At 48.0% G+C, this 18,667-nt stretch overlaps 1 protein-coding gene across 3 annotated transcripts in view; it reads right to left on the bottom strand.

The window, feature by feature from the left end:
- Esrrb (estrogen-related receptor beta) overlaps positions 1 to 18,667 on the bottom strand; it is a 155,788-nt gene that overhangs the window by 43,967 nt on the left and 93,154 nt on the right. For 2 of the 3 annotated variants that reach the window (NM_001008516.3, XM_087552876.1), the window contains 1 exon segment: positions 4,386 to 4,795. In NM_001008516.3, coding sequence (NP_001008516.3) covers positions 4,386 to 4,795 — 410 coding nt within the window. 3 annotated transcript variants of the gene reach the window in all.

Raw genomic sequence — 18,667 nt, 5'->3', positions numbered from 1 at the left:
GGCTACCCCTTAGCTTCAGTTTCCCCTTTCCTGGGCAGGAAGAGACCTTGGCCAGTCTCTCTGCTCCAAGGGCAGGCTAATCGTCCTGGACAGTCAGTCACAAACCCTCCTTTAGATATGCTAGCAAATTCAATCAGGACCCCGTCTTCCCTGTGCCGGGAGCCACTGGTCTGTCAGCAGGAAGGTGCCTTTGTTTATCTCTGAGATCATCTATTCTGGTCTACGCTCCTAACAGCTCCCAGCTCCACAGACAATCTCCACTCAGTGAAGAGATTCCACTTACACCAACTGGAGCTGATTTTAAATGGCAGGAGCCGGAGAACGGACTGTGGCTTGCTCTCTAAGGAGTAGATAGTAAAAGTCTAGGGTTTTGTGGCCCTACAGCCAGCCGTTCTAGCTCAGTCATGTGTTGGAAACAATAAGTCTGTGCTAGGAGTGTCTGGGTCCCGGCACTACTTGATTTACAAAAGCTGAAGGCAGGCTGATTGGCTCGTCCTGTGAGCCACCCTTCTACTTCACCTGCAGCCAAGCCCAGAGGATGAACCACCAGGGGTGGTCTCCCAGTGTCTGTCAGGACGACATGCTGGTTTCTGTAAACTTCCTTTCCTAAGGGAAGGAGCAGACAGAAATTTCCGACAGGAAGGGATGGCAGAGTTGGAGCCTCCGCTGCGCTCAGAGCCTGCAGGTGCTTGGATATCAATCCACAGACTAAACCTTTTCTTTGTAGCCTAGGTTGACCTTAAACTTGCTAATATAGACCTGGCCGACTTTCCCACTGCCTCCCAGTGCTTCAAAAGCTTTCATCACTAGGCCAGCTCACAAAGCCAGACTTTTAAAAGATGGCTTGGGGTTGAGGTGTAGCTTAACGAAACGCTAACCTTGCTCTCAAGAAACCTTTGGTTCCAGTTTGGCACATCATCTCCGCTCCAATCCTAGCATATAGGAAGAAGGCAGAGGCAGCTGGATCTGTGAATTCAAGGCCAGCCTGGACTACATAGCAAATTCTGGGCTAACCAGGTCTCAAAAGTTAAACAAAAAGACTGAGCCTACACACATAGCCCAGTCCTGGAAATACCCTCCCTGACCAGGCACACAAAGGAAATGGTCTGGATCTCCCTAGTAAGAAGAAAGTCGCCGTGGTCCGGAGCCTTCTGTCATGCCCGCAGACCCTGCAGACCCCTAGGCACTCAGCATTAAATTCCACCTTTTTTTGGGAGACCCGATCCACATCTCCACCTCTCCAGCCTCAAATTCCTGCTGTGTAATGTGCAGGAATTTCCAATGAAGTGATTGCTTCATTCTTCTGCTATTGACTCCGTTTAGAAACAATAAAACCATCCCAGAGAATTACGAAACCCGCGGGGTGAGAGGCAGAGACAGGACAACAGCGAGCCTGCGAGGGCTACAAGGTGATAGCAATCTTCGTTAGAACGAAACTAAAGAGTTAATAAGGAGAGCATCCGGCCAACTTCTGGCCTCGAGCTACCTTCCCCCTGCTTGCGAGAGGAGCATCTCCTGTAATGAGTTCCGACCTCTCCCGGAGATAAGGGCCCCAGCATTCAGCCAACTTCTAGGAAGAGATCCGTATCCTTTTCATGGTAGCACATAATTAATACTGTTTACAGACCTTCCCTAAGAAAAACTCCCAGCCACCTGGTAAGGAGGTGGGCAGAGGCCCTGGGTCTATACATACCAGCCTTGGTTTCTAGAAAAAATCTGATCTAGAATATCTCCTGCCCCATTTAAAGAAGCCAGGGAAAGGAGAAAATGCGATTGTCTCCTAAAAATCCCATTTTCAAACAAAATTGTCTTGAGGAGTATAAAACGAAAGGGGAAGGTTACTTCCCAATTTAACAAGAAAAACCCTGTGGTTTCGGTAACATATAATGTTGTTTCAAATGTATGCGGCCAACGTTTGCTCACTTTAAGTTCTCTGCCCTGACTGAAGCAAGAGAAAGAACTGTTTGCCACACCATTCATTTCACCTATAAAGACCCTGAGAGTCCTTCCACCCAAGGGCAGGGGTATATAATACAGCAGATGCCCAGTACGCCATGTCTTGAGTTACACCCCCGGCACCACAAAGGGGAATACGAAGCAAGAGCCGCCTAGAAGGCATTCATTGTTTGCCTCTGTTTCTGGTATACAACAAATGTTCAAATGTGTTCCACCTACACATTTTCGGGCTGGCTTGGCCAAAAGATTCTAAGGGAGGTTTTGTTCATGCCGGGCGATTGTGGCACACGCCTTTAATCCCAACACTCGGGAAGCAGAGGCAGGCAGGGGTCTTTGAGTTTGAGGCCAGCCTGGTCTACACAGCAAGTTCCAGGACAACCAGGGCTACATAGAAAAACCCTATGGAAGGGGGAGAATTATTCATGGCCCGACAGGTTAGTATATTCCTTTAATCCCAGTCCTCAGGAAATAGAGGCAGGTGGATCTCTTGTGTTTTGGGTGAGTCAGGGCTATACAGTAAGATCCTGTCACAAAATACCAAATAAATATTATTCATGAACACAATAGACTAATTGTATTTTAGTAATGTTGTGTATACGGGTGGGCTTGTGAGGTCGGAAGTTGTCCACCATGTGGGTGGGTTTCAGTGATCGAAAGGTTGCTAGACTTGGTGACCGGCATATTTACACTAAGCAATCTCAGAGGCTCTAAAACGGTTTAATAACCTAAATTTCCTAGAACAAAGTAATTACACTAGTTTACTTAAATATATGCACATGACAGAGCTTGTTCTGCATGATGAAATTTGTTGTTATAGTAAAAGCAATATTGTTAAAAAGTAGAAAACAGCAATGAACACTAAGCTGGGGCCAGCAAGATGGCTCAGTGGTGAAAGACACTTATTGTAAGCCAAGGCCCCTGATATTGCCCTGACTTCTACATGCATGCCTTGGTAAGCACACACAACCAGTTCCTACTTTCAATTCCCAATAGTGTGCAGGGAAAAAAAGAAAAGAAGGAAGATGGGAAAGGGAAAACAACAGGTACGGTAGTGACGGAAGATTCCGTAGTCCCCGCACGTGGGAATTTGGAAGGTAGAGATGGCGGGTGATCCAGAGATGGAGACCAGCCTTGGTTACCCAGGAAACTGAGCCTACAGAGGGCTTCGCTCACTCTATAAGGCGCACGAGGACACTGAGGCAGCACACCCAAGTTTGAGCTCACAGGTACGGGCTTGGTCAAGTGTCTGACCCAGGAGCCCGCTGGGTTAGCCCAGCCTTCCAGTAGTTAAGTAGAACTGTAAACTTATCCAACCTTTAATGCCCCCAGTTAATCTAACAGAGCATTATCCAATGAGATTAACAAATATAAACATGTTGAATAAACAGAGTCGCCCTAGGGAAGCTTGGCCAAGGCCTGCCAAAGTGGCCCAGGGAGAACAGTGGAACGGAACACTGTTGAGGCCAACAGGTAGGACACAAGAGTGGTAGGGTGAGTGGGGGTGGGGGATAAGGGGTGGGGGTGGGAGAACTGGGCAGCATCCTTGGGTTTGGCAGTGTGTCCGTCCAGGCGGAGGGAATTGAATTGGGGTCTCTCTCTCTCTCTCTCTCTCTCTCTCTCTCTCTCTCTCTCCCTCTCTCTCTCTCGGTTTACCAGCATAGATGGTGCTTAGGAGGTGCTCAACAGATATCTTGACTGACCGAGTGTTCAACACTAAGCCTGAGACATTAAGATTCTCAATCCCGGTCCCACCCGGCCAGAAAGAATATTGCCCAGTGAGGGCTTGATTGGTTCACCATTATCCTCCACTCACCTGCACAGAGGGACACTCCAGGACTCCCGAACACATTCATCAAGAGCTGAATACCCCAGGGCTATCTGCATGTGACCCTAGTGATATGCAAATGTAACGAGAAATAGCCCAAAGCCGCCTGCCAGGATCTCAGTCAGTTCCTGTCTACGTGAATACGGGCCTACCTTTCAACTTGTGTGATTAACATAGAAGCAAAAAGATAGCTTAAATATGATATAGCAAGGCAAATAATGGTATCTCTCTCTCTCTCTCTCTCTCTCTCTCTCTCTCTCTCTCTCTCTCTCTCTCACACACACACACACACACACACACAAATAGGTTTCTGGAGGGGAGGGCTCATGCACCGGACAGTATCCATGGTGAGAGCTGTCCGGGATCAAGTATTCCTGTGGATCTTTCTATGGCATTTCATGGAAGAAGCAAAAAGAAACATGGTATATCTATGAGTCCTTGTCTAGAATCCCCGAGGGAAAAACATCAAGACACAGGAGACCTCCAGAGCGCCTTGGCGCTCAGGAAACTAGACTTGTATTTAAGGGAACAACCCAACAAGACCTGTAGACCAATGTCCCCACCCAAAGCCAGCATCCCAGGTCTTGCACTGCCCACCACGCACCTTGAATGGTTCTCTTGAAGAACGCCTTGCAAGCCTCGCAGGAGGCCACTCCATAGTGGTAGCCAGAAGCAATGTCCCCGCACACGAGGCACAGGCGCTTGGGGATGGCGTTAAGCATGTACTCGCACTTGATGGCCGAGTCCTCCATGATACCGCTAGTACAGTCCTCGTAGCTCTTGCGACACGGGTTGCCTCCCAGCCCCGCACCTGCGAACATAGGCGGAGAGTCCAGACCGTTGGCGTGGGTGCCCAGGGCCATGCCAAAGCCACCGCTGGCGTCCGACGAGCCGCTGGGGCTGTGGTGGCTGAGGGCATCAATGCCCGAGGATGGGCTAGATGGCTCCGTCTTGATGAAGGAGCCGCAGCTAGAGCCCAGGTGCCTGTCTTCGGACGACATTCGGTTCAGCAACCTGCAGGCACAGAACGCGGGAGTCAGTTCTAAGCGAGGTGAGAAGGTGGGCAGGAGTTAGTTCAAGGCAAGGTGAGGAGGTGGGCGGGGCGCCATCCTAGTGGGCGGGCACATGGGCGTGCCTACAGGTAAGGCGTAGGGGAGCTGCAATGGTAGTCGGTCAGGAGCTGCCGCCCAGAACAAGTCTCTGCGACTTCAGAGTGCTAAGAAACTTTTAATAATTCGGTAAGCTTCAAATCAAAGAACCTGTCTTTTGCAAATTGCTGGCCTAAGGGTGACAATATGCTAACTGCCTCTTCTAAATATTTGGCCAGCCTGCCTACTAGACAAAAAGTGGAAGCCGACAGTGTACCTGTCCCAAGCAGGGAGCCTCACACCTCAGGCACTCACAGTAAAAGGGCCTTTTAGAACCTCCCACAACATCTTCCAATCCCAAAGAGTTGTGAAGCCCAAGCTTGGAATTTGCCTCAATACTAAGTACCTCACAGTCACCAAGATTGCCAAGTTTTCTAACAGGAACAAGAGGGACAGTTTAACCAAAGGCACTAAGTGAGTTTTTACCCATGGTCCAGGCTGGATAATGGAGGTCCTATCTAAAATGTGATTTCCTGATCCTGTTTTCTCTTTCTCTGCCTTTTTTTTTTTTTCCTTGAGACAGGGTTTCTCTGTGTAGCTCAGGCCAACACCAAGATCTTGCACTGGAGAACAGACTGGCCTCAGCCTAGAGATCCCCCCTGACTCTGTCCCAACCCCTGGGATTCAAGCTGTACTCCACCACTGCTCCCTTCCATTTTTCCTTCTTAGCCCCGGGATAAACCAGCTTGAACCCAGCTCCCCAGTCCCAAAACACTGTTTCCAGGTTTGACACATGAGGGAATCAGTCAAACCTAATACTACACACACACACACACACACACACACACACACACACCTTCCTACTCCCTCTCTTTTTGCGAAGGAACCTCTGAGAGTAGCCCTGACTGGCATAGAATTCATTAAGTAGACCAGGCTAACCACAATCTGTATCCCATTTGCCTCACCCAACAAGGAACTTGAACTACAGGTCTGTGCCACCATGTAACAGAGTCACTCTGTGTAGCCCAGGCTAGCCTAGAACTGACTATGTAGACCAGGCTGGGCGCAAACTCACAGAGATATGCCTGCCTCTGCCTCCCAAGGGCTGGGACTAAAGGCGTGTTCCACTAGACCTTGCATGCCACCATGTAACACTTAGCCGAAGTTGTTTTATTTTTCTTTTAGAGATTAAACACCCACCCACCCCCTAACTCACATAAGCTCGAAAGCATTCTACTTACACCTACACTCCTTTCACTTCAATTTTTTTTTTTTTTTTTTTAGTTCAGAACCTTCAGGAATGCTTTGGAGCCTCACCAATACAGTAGATCATCTGGGATCCTTGAAAACTGTGGGATAATCAAAACTTTCTGATTACTGGGAATCCTGTCTCTCCAGCCAAGTTCATGTAAAGGGGACTGGATTGAAGGATCGTTCAGGGGAACCTAGTTGTTCACCATGTTCAGTTAAAATTGTCTCCTGCTAGGCATGGTGGCACATCAGAAGCAAAGACACTAAGATCGAGAGTTTGGGGCTAGCCTGGTCTACAAAGAGAGTACCAGAACAGCCAGGACTGCAGAGAGTGATCCTGTCTCCAATAAACAAACAAAACCATCTAGAGACATGATCCCCGAAAGTAGCCTCGATCCCAGTGGAGAGGGTTGGTACCAGCTTGTGCACCCAGAAACAGGGAAAGGGAGCAGGGGGAAAAACAACACAGAAGGGAAGGTTCCTGGGTAGGAAGGAAGATCTCAGAGCTGGAGGCTCTGCACTTCCTGTACCACTCTTAGGTAACTCACTCGAGAGCTCCTTTTTTTCTTAAAGTGCCCATGAAAAGGGTCACTCCATAGTGAATGGGGGGAGGGAGGAGCTTCATCGTTACACCCACCTAACAATCCTTGGTCTAGCCTCAAATTGAGAACAGAATTGGTAATGTGACCTGGCTTTTGGTCCCACCGAAGTGCAATGACACTCAGCACACCTCCTGAGGGTGTCACTCACCCATCTGCACTTGAGTGTATAGAGAGAGGGGGCTTCTGGTACTGGAACAAAAGGCCCATTAAAGGCCCTTGTACTCCAGCTTACGAGCCCACGTATGTAAAGACTGGGTTCCAGGTCCCTACTGTTCCACATGGAATGTTCCTTTCAACTCTGGGGATCCTCTCCTACCAGACTCTGTTCTCCAGGTCCCCAGGTAAGGGTCTCCTCTGGATCCTTCCCACATCTCTGGCTGGCCTTGTCTTCTTCCTGGGTCCTGCTACCCACCAGCTAAGGTATCCTGAGGAAATAACAGGGCACCATCTGGAGGGGAGTCTGACTGAACACATGGCCTAAAGCACTGCTCTGCTCCTCCCCTCATGCCCTTCACAGGGCAGAGAAGACGGCTGACTCCTCTCCATTAACTTCTGACCCGCTCTGACCGCTCCGGGCTGTAATCCTCTCAGGGGCACCTTGGGCTCAGTGTGAAGGCCTGGGGACCAGAACTCATAAATTCCCTAATTCTACCCAGCCTTCCACAGGCTTCCGAAGAGCACCAACAATTTCCCAATTTACACCTGACACAGGAAGTCCTGGCAGCAGCTTCTGTTGAACATGCCCCATAAGCCCCTGCTTCTGGAGGCACAGGAAGCATTTGCCCGGAGGGAGGGAGAGAGAGGCTTCAGCTTCCCCTGGGAGGGTATGGGCCACAATTTCCCACTGCCTTCCCAGTCTTGAAGCTCAACCTACCCTGAAAGATACTAGAGATATCAAGTTGTGCCCCCCAAGCCCTGGCTCCTCCCCCCCCCCCCCCCCAGTCCTGTGTCTTGATTCAGAAGGTCCCAAGGTAGCCTTCGCTGGATCCTGGTCTCAGTCAGACTTGGCGTACGATAAGCAGCTAGTAATTTAGTATCTGGATCCAAGTAGAGGGGCATATCTTTAATGATGTAATTAGTTATTTACCTTCCACACTCACCCCTCCCTCCTCTCCCCACCTTCCCTCCTCCCTCCCTCTCTTTCTCTTCTTTGCATTTCTATTTCTTTAGTGTGTGTGTGTGTGTGGTTTTTTTTTTTGTTTGTTTGTTTGTTTGTTTTTAAGATAGGATCTATGTACTCTTGGCTGTCTTGGAACTCACTAGTCTGTAAACTAGCTGGCCTCAAACTTAAGAGATCCACCCGTCTCTGCCTTCTGAGTGCTGGGATGATCAAAGGCATGCGCCATCTTGTCTGGCTAAGACCATGTCTCAAAACAAACAGATGAAAAAGTGAGGCATAATTAAGACACCCAACGTCAACCTCTGGCCCCCATGGACATACAGGCACCCCCTCTTCAAACACATGCACACTGAAGAGACTAGAAAGAGCCCATTTCGAAAGTAATGTCAGAGCCATCTGGAAGGGGGTAAACAGACAGCACATCGGATACGGCCACAAGGTGAGACAGGAAGGGAGGGCTGGTATCCTCTGTAGTCATTAGGAGGTGGCCTGGCTCCAGAGCAAGCTCACCTTTATGGTGGGAAGAGATTCGGTGGTGTTGCAATGGCCAGAGGGGAAGTGAAGGCAGACAATTCTTCAGGAAGTTTGGCAGCCTGGGGTGGAGGATGAAGGGGGGGGGGGAGTGCCTTTCTTACCTGCAGTGAGCAGCACCTGCTTACACACTTGGCAGGGTGTGGAGACAGGATGCACTTTAGACTAGTGAGAGCCGTGTTAGAATCTTGATGAGAAGCCATTCATTGAGAATGGGAGGAATTTAAGGTATTTAAGAAGAACCATCGAATACTTTCCAGTCTGCCCTGAGCAATTCAGTCCCTCCAGCTGACCATTAATTCAGCCCCGCACCACTAACCTTCCCATTTCCCCAACGCAGACTGCAGATCACTGATTGAGTAGTCTTTGATGCAACGCCTCAGACCAATGGGTATTTTGAATTTGAATTTGAGTTTTTGTTTTTTGATTTTGGAATATTTGGATATAAACAGTAAGATTGGGGAAAATAGGAAACTCTAAACATGCAGTGGATTTATTTTTCCCAGAAGGTTCTCCCAAAGGCTATTAATCTACATAGCCAGAGGGTATTTTTTTTTCAATGCTTGGGATCAAACCCAGGGCCAGCCCCCCAAATCTTTTGGAAAACTACTCTGATGCTACAAGTCTGAAGTCTTAATAAAGTTTTAAATTATTAGGACACTTGCATAATATTGTGGATACAATTCAGGTGAAAACCACGTATGACACCTTGGGTCCAATCCCAGCACCAAAACAAAGCAAAAATCCAGATTAGAGTCCACGCCACTTTCTGTCCGTTGCTGATGGTGGCTAATGGTTTTGTGTGGAGCATTGTGGGCATATGCCTTCAATCCCAGCTACTTGAGCTGAGTTGAGAAGGTCACGAGTTCTAGGCCACCTCCAGCCCACACCATAGAACTCAGTTTCAAAAACCAGTGGATAAAATAATAAAGTGTAGGGATAAAAAAGGGAGGATTGTTCAAGTCCCCAAGATGGAGACACACTAAAAACAGTAGCGCATTCCACCCTGGAGCCCAGCTGAAGGTAGCAGAACTTCAAAGAGCTGCCCTCTGCTCTCTCCATGTTCTCCAGCTCTTTGGAAAATAGGAAGAAGGTTAGGCAGAGGTGGGGGATACAGCTTAGTGGGTAGACTTTTGCCCGGTTTGTATAACGCCCTGGGTTTGGTCCCCCATCCTGCAAAACCTCATGCCTGACAGTGTATGCCCGTAACTCCGGCACTCAGGAGGTAGACACAGGAGGGTCTGAAGCTCAGATACACGGTGAGTTGAGTCTGCTACAAAAAGTTGTCACATACCTTTAATCCAAGCATTTGTGAGACAGAAGCAGTGGATATTTGTGAGGTAAAGGCCAGCCTGGTCTGCAGGGACAGTTCTAGGCCAAGAAGGGCTAACATAGTAAAACCCTTTCTCAAAAATAAAATAAAATAAAATAAAACAAAGGAAAAGATAATTAAAGATGAAAAGATTTTAGAGGTGACTCTGGAGTGGAAGTCCAGGGAGGGTACAGACTCAGGATGAAAGCAGGAGACAACCACGACTGCTCTGGGAGGGGCTCAGGCTAGACCCTCATTTGGGGCTGGCTGGATCAATAACTATTGACTCCTTGTGGGAAGGGAGCAGGCATCCCATGTCAGGGCCTTTGCAAGAGCAATCATTAGTGGTCGAAGCCCCACAAGGCATCGTTTCTCTTTGATCCGTTTGGTAACTGGAGCCCAACGAGCCACCGTCCCCTCAATGTCACTACCCTCTGACTAAATGTGGGCTCCATCTTGTTGGACATCCCTACACAGGGCTGAAGATTCTTTATGTACAAAGAGACTGACAAATGCTGGGCAGAGAACTGGTACTCAGAAATTTAGCAGGAATTCCAGGGATAGGTCCCCTTGAGGTGCTAGCGGGTGGGCAGGTAGAGGGAGGTGTAGACTGGCTTGCCCATTTTCTACTTCGGGGTAGGGTCCTCTCACTATTAAAAGGAATCTGTGTCACAAAAAAAAAAAAAAAAAAAAAACCTGTCACCCTAGCTACAGCCATCTGGCTTTCAGCTCAGGTCATGTGTCTGTACCAAACATACCTAAATTTGCCCCAAAGTATGGTTCTGAGTAGCCAGGTTGTGCCTTCTCCAGACCTGGGTGCTCATGAGCGGAACAGCCTCTGTTTCCCAGGGTATCTCGATGATGGAGCTGAGGAGGTAACCAGCTCCAAACAGCCCTGGTCCCAAGTTGACACAGCATGGGTGCTGTGGTTGGGATAATTCCCATGGACAGCTTCCGGAAAAATCCAGCAGCTGGCTGACCTGGAGCTACCTGACGAACCCCACCCTCATCCAAAACTGAGGAGAAAATGAAAGGAATTTGCCAAAATACTAGGATGGGGAGGAGCTGCCAAGTGAAGAGGACAGACAGACCTAGACTGGGAAGCCATGGCGGGAGGGGGGTGGTGGTGTCTGAGATACTGACTCACACGTTTTAGTAATCATTGACCTAACTGGAAGCCAGGGACTCTTAGGTAAGGCAGAGCCTCAGACCCTCAGGCACCTGGGAGGAACACAACTAAACTTCCTGCAGAGGGATGCTCTGCAGCTTGGCTCTACAGGGAGTTAGTTCCAGACCAGTCTCGAGCAAGTGAGATCCCGACTCTAAAAACCAGCACTTAAGAAAGGTTGGACATATTGGCTCATGCCTAAAATCCCAGCACCAGGACGATGGAAGCAGAGAAATCAGAAATGCAAGACCGGCCTCAGCAATCAGAAGGTTCAAGACCCTGTTTCACAAAAAAAAAAAAAAAAAAAAAAAAAAAAAAGGCAGCAACAGGATGTAAATGCTCACTACCTTGAAGGGAAGGAGGAGGAGTGGGTGGGCCAAGGATGAGATGAGTTAGCACTGTGATAAATCAGGTTCTGTGCACTGAAGTTCATTAGTTACAGATGCATTTCTTTCTTAAACCCAGACCCTTCATTCATTCAAACCTTTCCCCTAGTAGTCTGAATTACTCATTTTAATAGAAGATACTTTAAAAAAAAAAATCATTCCTGCGAGATTGACAGCTTGCAAACATGTATCTTTCAACTTTCAGAACCCGGCACCCCCGCCTAGCAGAAGTCACTAACCCACAAATTCCCAGGGGGCTTTATGCCTAACTTGGCAACTTTTAGAATAGGTAACCATAGCCTGGGAAACCCACTTGTCCCAGTCACTAAGGGACCAGGCTAGCTGGTGGGCAGCATCCCAGAAGCATAGGGCTGATGGGGAGACCAAGCTGACAGAGAAAGCCACCCACCTGTCACCATCCCGGGTCACCTTGCTATTCAGACACTTTCCTCTGTAAAGTCTAGATTTTGTTTTTATTTGTCTCCCTAGAAGTATTTTCCAAACAGGGTGCCCCCCCCCCCACCTTGGGACTCAGGACAACTGAATGCATAACAATGTAACAGAGCCAATGACAGCCTCCCTCCTTTTGCATGCTCCAGAGCTCAGGCAGAAATCTATAATTAAGCGCCGTGTCGCTTGAAAGATTAGTCAAAACCACGCTGATCCCAGACAACTGATGGAAATCTCGTTGCACGCAAATTGCGGCATGGGGAAATAATGATAGGTAATTAGCGCCTTTCAGTTGGGGCTCTTTATCCATCCATTTTCAGGCTGTATACACCAGAATGGGAAGAGAGGATGTCCGGAAGATAAAGAATGGCTGCTCCAGGACAGCCATGAAGTCCCAGTCCCCTGGCCCACAGATGACCACTGCTAGCTTGTGAACCATCAGCCCAGAGGACCACGGTTTGATTATTAACACCCAGACGGCAGCTGAGGGTACCAGGCACACATTTGGTGCACAAACACACATGCAAGCAAAACATCCCCAACACTTGGGCCGGGGCGGTGGGGGAGAGGGACTTTATTCCCGGCAGTCAAGAAGCAGAGGGAGGCCAATCTCTGAGTTCAAGGCCTGCCTGATCTACAGACTGAGTTCCAGAACAGCCAGGGCTACACAGAGAAACCCCATTTCAAACAAACAAAACAAACACAAACAACAAGAAAGGGACAGGAAACCAAAACAACAACCAAAACCCAAACACATAAAAATAAATATAAATGGACCAAAAAGAAATGTCAAAGGGCCAGCAAGATGGCTCAGTAGGTAAAAGCGCTTGCTGCCAAACCTGATGATCTGAGTTCAATCCCTGGGACCCTCATGGTAGAAGAACAAATATACATATGTGCACACACATAAGCACACACATACACACATACATGGTGGGAGATGGGCACGGGCACACTCACATATAATGCAAAAAATTTAAATGGTTAAAATTGTTTCTATCCCATCTCTCAAGTGCTAATGAAGATGACATGGCATTTGTGAACTATCACAGCTCGTCTTGAGCCTGTTTGTATATCTCACCCTGTGTCAGTTACTGATGTGGCATAAATACCTTCCAGACTGCGGCTGAACACACTTGACTTTGATCTCACGTGAGCCACAGGCATGGCCTCAGAGTTTAACTCGGAGTTGGACAGTGTGAACTTGAACCCCAGTTCTGCCGGTCATGATCTGGGTTAGTTGACCTCTAGATGCCTCAACTTCCTCATTCATGGCAGCAGGGTATGAGCAAGAGTGCTCACCCTTTGGGGCAGTCTTGAGAATGAACAGTTTGACACGGAAAAGGCCCTGGCACATGGTAGCTTCTCATCCACATGAGGAGTTCCACCTTCCTTACTTAGCAATAAGGAGATGGTCTATACTTACCCTCTATCCAAGCATCTGTCTCCATGTACCTGTCCATCCACCCCTTTAATCATAGACTCACACACCTGCTGCTTCCACTGAGAAAGTTCCTGCAGGCAAAAAGGTGCCTTCATTCAGGTACTTCTGGAGACCTGACGTCCAATCCCAACATGCTTCTCTCACACAGGGGTGTGAGTGCCTGACATAAGACAGGCCACCAAGTCCCTCCCAGAAGATTTCTGGTGTTGTAGCTGCCTCTTCAGGAACAGCAAGCTGCAGAGCTCAGGTGTTGAGTAAGGTCACACACCCCTCCAGTGTGTAGTGGGAAAGAATATTGAGGCAGGCAGTAACAAAGAACAAGGGTCAGAGGCAGAGAATTCTGGGAGGCTCTCCTGCTGTAGCAGCCGCAAACCAAGGAGCATGGCTTCGTCCCTGAGGTGAGTCCACACAGGGGGCTTCAGACACTTGAAAGCATGACTTGAGCACCAGCCCCACCTCACCCTCACACACTCCTTCAATGGCTGTTCTTTGAGTATCTGCAATACAATCCACTGTTCCTCTGGTCAACAAAGCAGACAGACCCCTGCCTTGAAGACAGACAATACCATATTGCGTTAATTCTAGGCAACTTTCCCTGCTCCCCCTCCCACCCCTGGACATTTTGCCATCTAGGTGATGAGAATGCATCTGAAATTAATCACCAGTTATAGTTGAAATGGCGACTTAGAAAATAACGGGGCCTTACCTCAAAGATGTCACTAATGCAAGGAAACAGAAAGGAGTTCACCAGATCCCATTCTGCTTTCCAATTGCCCTAGCACTGGATGTAACAGCATCACTGACAATGTGACGGAACAATTGCTCTTTGCTGGGAACAGGACAGGTATGCATGAGGTCCTTGACTCACTGTAACTTGCTGAGGTGGGGCTCTGTCACTCGCTGGTTCTGTGCTGCCTCCCGCACTCATCCCAGCCTTTTTACAGCTTTGAGACAAGATTTCACTCTATAGCCAGACTGGCCTGGAACTTGCTGTGTAGACCAGGCTGGTCTGGAAGTCATAACCATCCTTTTGTCTTAGCCCTAGCAACCACTGGGGTTATAAGCACGTGTGGCTGTGCCTAGCTCTTGTTTTCCCATTTTTCAGATGAGGAAATTGAGGTCCAGGAGGAAAAGAATCAATATCTTGGCAGGCGTTACAAAGTCAGAAAATGCTGAAGTGTGTTACTGTGCAAAGGGGACAGTCCCACACTCATAACAAGGACTTTTACCCAAGCTGGGGCCATCCAGGATCATCCCACTGCCTCTGCTGATTCCTGCCCACTTGTCTCCAGGGCTATACCATCTCAGCCTGTTGACCCCTTCTGCTGTGAGACAAAACTTTTCCTGGGAGATGTAACACTGGTCTTCTCACCCCAGATTCATAGGGAACCCACAACAGAGCAAAGTACAGATACCACCGAAGTCCTGCTTGATGAACCAATGAGTTTTATTGGGGTTGCTTACAGGAGCTGAAACGACTCAAAGACAGATGTACCACCAAAGTCCACCCCAGCATGGGTGACAGCTCCCAAAAGCTGGGAACCTGGAGCACACTGCACAGCTTAACAGGTTGGAGATTGTCCACTTCAGGTGACTGTTTTTAACCTCCTCCAGACAGCTAGTCTAGTGGCTAAGAACTCTGCAGTTTTTCTCCTGGGTGAGTCTTCTTGGCGTGTCAACTCATCTGCAGCTTAGCTTTTACTTTCTTTTGTCTCTTGAGCAACTCTCAGCTTTTATTCACTCTGGCAGGGAGGAGCCTAGTGAATCTGGTCAGTTTCAGGGAGTTCCTGGAGCTACTTTTTAGTTGTTTACCTGCTTAAGGAGCTCCCCAGCAGGACGGAATGATTTGTTTGTTTTTAATCTCAGAGGAAATTGTCACACAACACCTTCTCCCTCACCTGTTTTGGGTTGGGGGTCAAGGGCCTGCCACACAGTGGTTCCTGGCTCCACCAAGGCATAGCCACCTGCCCTATCTTGGCTGCATGGATCAAGCCCTGTTCCTCTATGCGACTAGGAGTTCCATTTGGTTTCTCCCTTGGTTTCCACCAATGCCTAGAACTCTGACAGGCTGCGCTGGCTAGTTTTATGTCAAACTGGAGTCATTTGGGAAGAAAGAACCTCAGTTGAGAAAAGGGGTAAACCTCTGGTACATTTTTAAAATTGGTTGATTGATGTGGAAGGGCTCCGCCCATTGTGGGTGGTGCCACATCTACGCTGGTGGTTCTGGGGTGTATAAGAAAGCTGATTGAGAAAGCCGTATGCAGCAAGCCAGTAAGCAGTTCTCTTCCATGGCCTCTGTATCATTCCTACTTCCAGATTCCTGCCTTGCATTCTTACCCTGCCTTCCCTGGATGGTGGACTGTAAGCTATAAGAAGAAAGAAAGTCTTTCCTCCCCAAGTCGCTTTGGGCCATAGTGTGTTATCACAGCAATAGAAACCCCAACTAAAACACAGACAAGCATTATTATTAGGAAATAATAAGGAAAGTCGGAAAACTGCTGAGTGTCAGTATAGAAACAGGGTCTGAAAAGGGGGACAGCCGATGCTGTACAGAGGCTGGACCCCCAGTCTTCTGAGAGTGACTATCAGATCTGCCTCCTCCTCATTCTATCAGAGTCCCAAGAATCTCGGTTTAGATACTTCACATATGAAGTACAAAGGGCTCTAACAGGCCCAGGTTTGGCAAACATGGAGCCGGCAGACCTTACCCTTCTGCCCCATTTCATCTGCCTTGCTAAAAAACGATTAGGTCACATTCCTAAAGGTGGCCACCAAGGTCTATTCCCTCCTTTGGCCACTTCCTCCTTCTGAGGCTGACCACCAAGGTCCAGCTATCAAAGTATTGATGTCCAGCAATCAAAAGCCCCCTTTGGCTTACATAATTAACACACCCGATTAAAATTAAACATCTCATGCTAACCAGGGTTTTCCCTTTTACCATTACAAACCACCATTTTCCTATGGGCCACATATGTTTCCCCTCTATCTAAAGACAGTTCTTTGTCCCATTCCAGGACAAATATCCTTGACCCCTCTCCCTTGTTCCCTACTCTTCTTCCTTGTCTGTTTGTTCTCTACATCTTGTCTTTGTTCCTTAGTCCCTGCCCTCTGTCCCTCTGGGACAAGTAATTCTCCTTTGCACTGAGAACTTGGTTTTAGGGATCCCAAGTAGATAGAGCCAATCTTTACAAAGAATAGATGTATCTTTCTTATTTTTTCAATTCTTTGTGATATTTATTTACTGTGTGTTTGGGTGTGTATTCAGTTTGATCCTTCTGTCACTGTGGAGACTGAATTAAAAATGCCAGACATGATGCCATGTGATTATATGCCTTCACCTGCTGAGCCAAGGCTGTTTATTGACTTTTTTTTTTTTTTAGATAAGTCTCACTATGTAGCCCAGGCTGCCCTTGAACTCATAACTCCCTTGCCTTTGCCCTTCCCTTAATGCTGTCTGGCTTCTTTAAAAGCAAACAAGCAAACAAACAAAAGCCCCTGAGTTTGGGGAAATGGCTCAGTGGGTTTTACTCTTGGAGAAGACCTAAGTTCAGTTCTCAGCAGCCACATCCCAGGCAACTCATAACTGCCTATGCCTCCAGCTCCAGGGAATCCGACACCCTCTTCTGGCCTCTACAGCTATCTGCATTCATGTGCACATATGCACACAATTAAAAATGACTCTTCAGGGCTGGAGAGATGGCTCAGTGGTTAAGAGCACTGACTGCTCTTCCAGAGGTCCTGAGTTCAATTTCCAGTAACCACATGGTGGCTCACAACCATCTGTAATGGGGATCTGGTACTCTCTTCCGGTGTGGGTGAAGACAGCTACAGTGTACTCATATACATTAGATTAAAAAAAACTTTAAAAATATGTAAGTTAAGTTAAAAATGACTCTTCAAAAACTCTGGAAACCATGCCATGTGTTCCGGAAGTATCAGAACCCAGAGTCGGAGGATTGCTTATGGAGAAATAGGGTTCCAAAATGCTACAAAGAAGCCGGAGTTACAGGAAATTGTAATCACCTGATCTCAGAACATTTTCTTTAGATAGGCTGTAACTATGTATCTCTGCATAGTTACTTACTATGCAGTTATGTAGACCAGGCTAGCTTCCAACAGAGATATTCCTGTGCATGCACACACACTCACACACAGCTGTGAGCCACCCAACATGGGTACTGCGAATTAAACTCAGATCCTCTCCATAGAAACCAATACGTGTTCTTAACCACTGAGCCACCTCTCCAGTCCCCCAACCCCCATGCTATTTTAATATGATGACATTGACTTAGAAAAGAGCCTCATGACTTCAGGGACAACCACCATATGTAAGTAATAATGATCCGCAAGGCTCCTACCCCTAAGACAGGAACCCACAGGATGAAGGCACACATTGCCTGGTTCTGAGTCTCAGCTTTGGCATTTGCTGACTATGAAATCCCTTACTTAACCTCTCCAGTTTACACCCAACTCCTGGAACTTTTCTGAGGGTTGAATGTCAATAAACAGAAAGCAACAAGGAGCAACACCTGCATGTAGTAAATGCTCAATAAACCCGAGCTCGTCTGATTTCCAAGCCCCAGTGGTGGCACAGTTTGTGATTATGGTGAGGCCCTCCCTGACTGAGGACTGCATTACTCTCTCTTGTGATCTGGATACAAGAAGAAAGTGAGGAAGCAGTGTGCATGCATGTACACCCTATTTGTAATGTTTATTTTTTTTTTAGCAGAGGATGGCCCATATAGCCCAGAATAGCCTTAACCATATTATACATGCTATGTATCTGAGGATAGCCTTGAACTTCTGCTCTTCCAGCCTTTACTTCCTGAGAGTTAGGATTTCAAGCTTGTGCCACCATGCCCATTTTATGCAGTGCTGGAGTTTGAACCCGGGGCCTTGTGTGTGCTAGGCAGGCACTCACCCACTAAGCTAGATCCCTTGGCCCTACTTTACCACTCAAAAGGGGAGGCCAAGGTGGCATCATCCTTGACTTTTGGCCTCCCTACTCCAAGCTGCTGTGGGATGGGCTGGAGCAGCAAGGGTTGCCCCCTGGCTATGCTGCTACTCACCACTGACTGACCCCAGTGTTTGACTATTGATCTGGTAAATTAACAGCTGGTTGGTTCCATCAAAATGGCATTCCTCAATTCAATTACCGCTCAGGACTGCAGAGCTCATCCTGTGGGGAAGCTACTGGTTGTGGCAATGGCCCTGCCCAAAGCTAGGGAGGTAGAGTTACCTCCGCCAGCACCGAGGAGACTGAGGCTATGCTTCTCGAGAGGCCAGCATGAGAGAGAGAGGAAAGAGAGTGCCAGTCATGCCAGCAAGGGTAGGACCTATGTGTGAGCTTCGGGGAGCTGGGGGTCGGGTCCAGTCTCAGCTTCCAGCTTTGCAGAGACACCTCAGATGCTGTCACATGCCACTGAGCCTTAGCTCCTGGACCAGTAAACTAGGTCCAAGACAAAACTTCATGGCACTGGGTTGTAAAGACATCAGAAAAAGAAAGAAACAAACAAATAACAAAAAAACTGAAG

Source organism: Rattus norvegicus, chromosome 6 (genome assembly GCF_021556685.1).
Source record: "Rattus norvegicus strain SHRSP/BbbUtx chromosome 6, alternate assembly SHRSP_T2T, whole genome shotgun sequence".
NCBI classification, from domain to species: Eukaryota; Metazoa; Chordata; class Mammalia; order Rodentia; family Muridae; genus Rattus; species Rattus norvegicus.
This window is presented reverse-complemented; position numbering and strand designations above follow the sequence as displayed.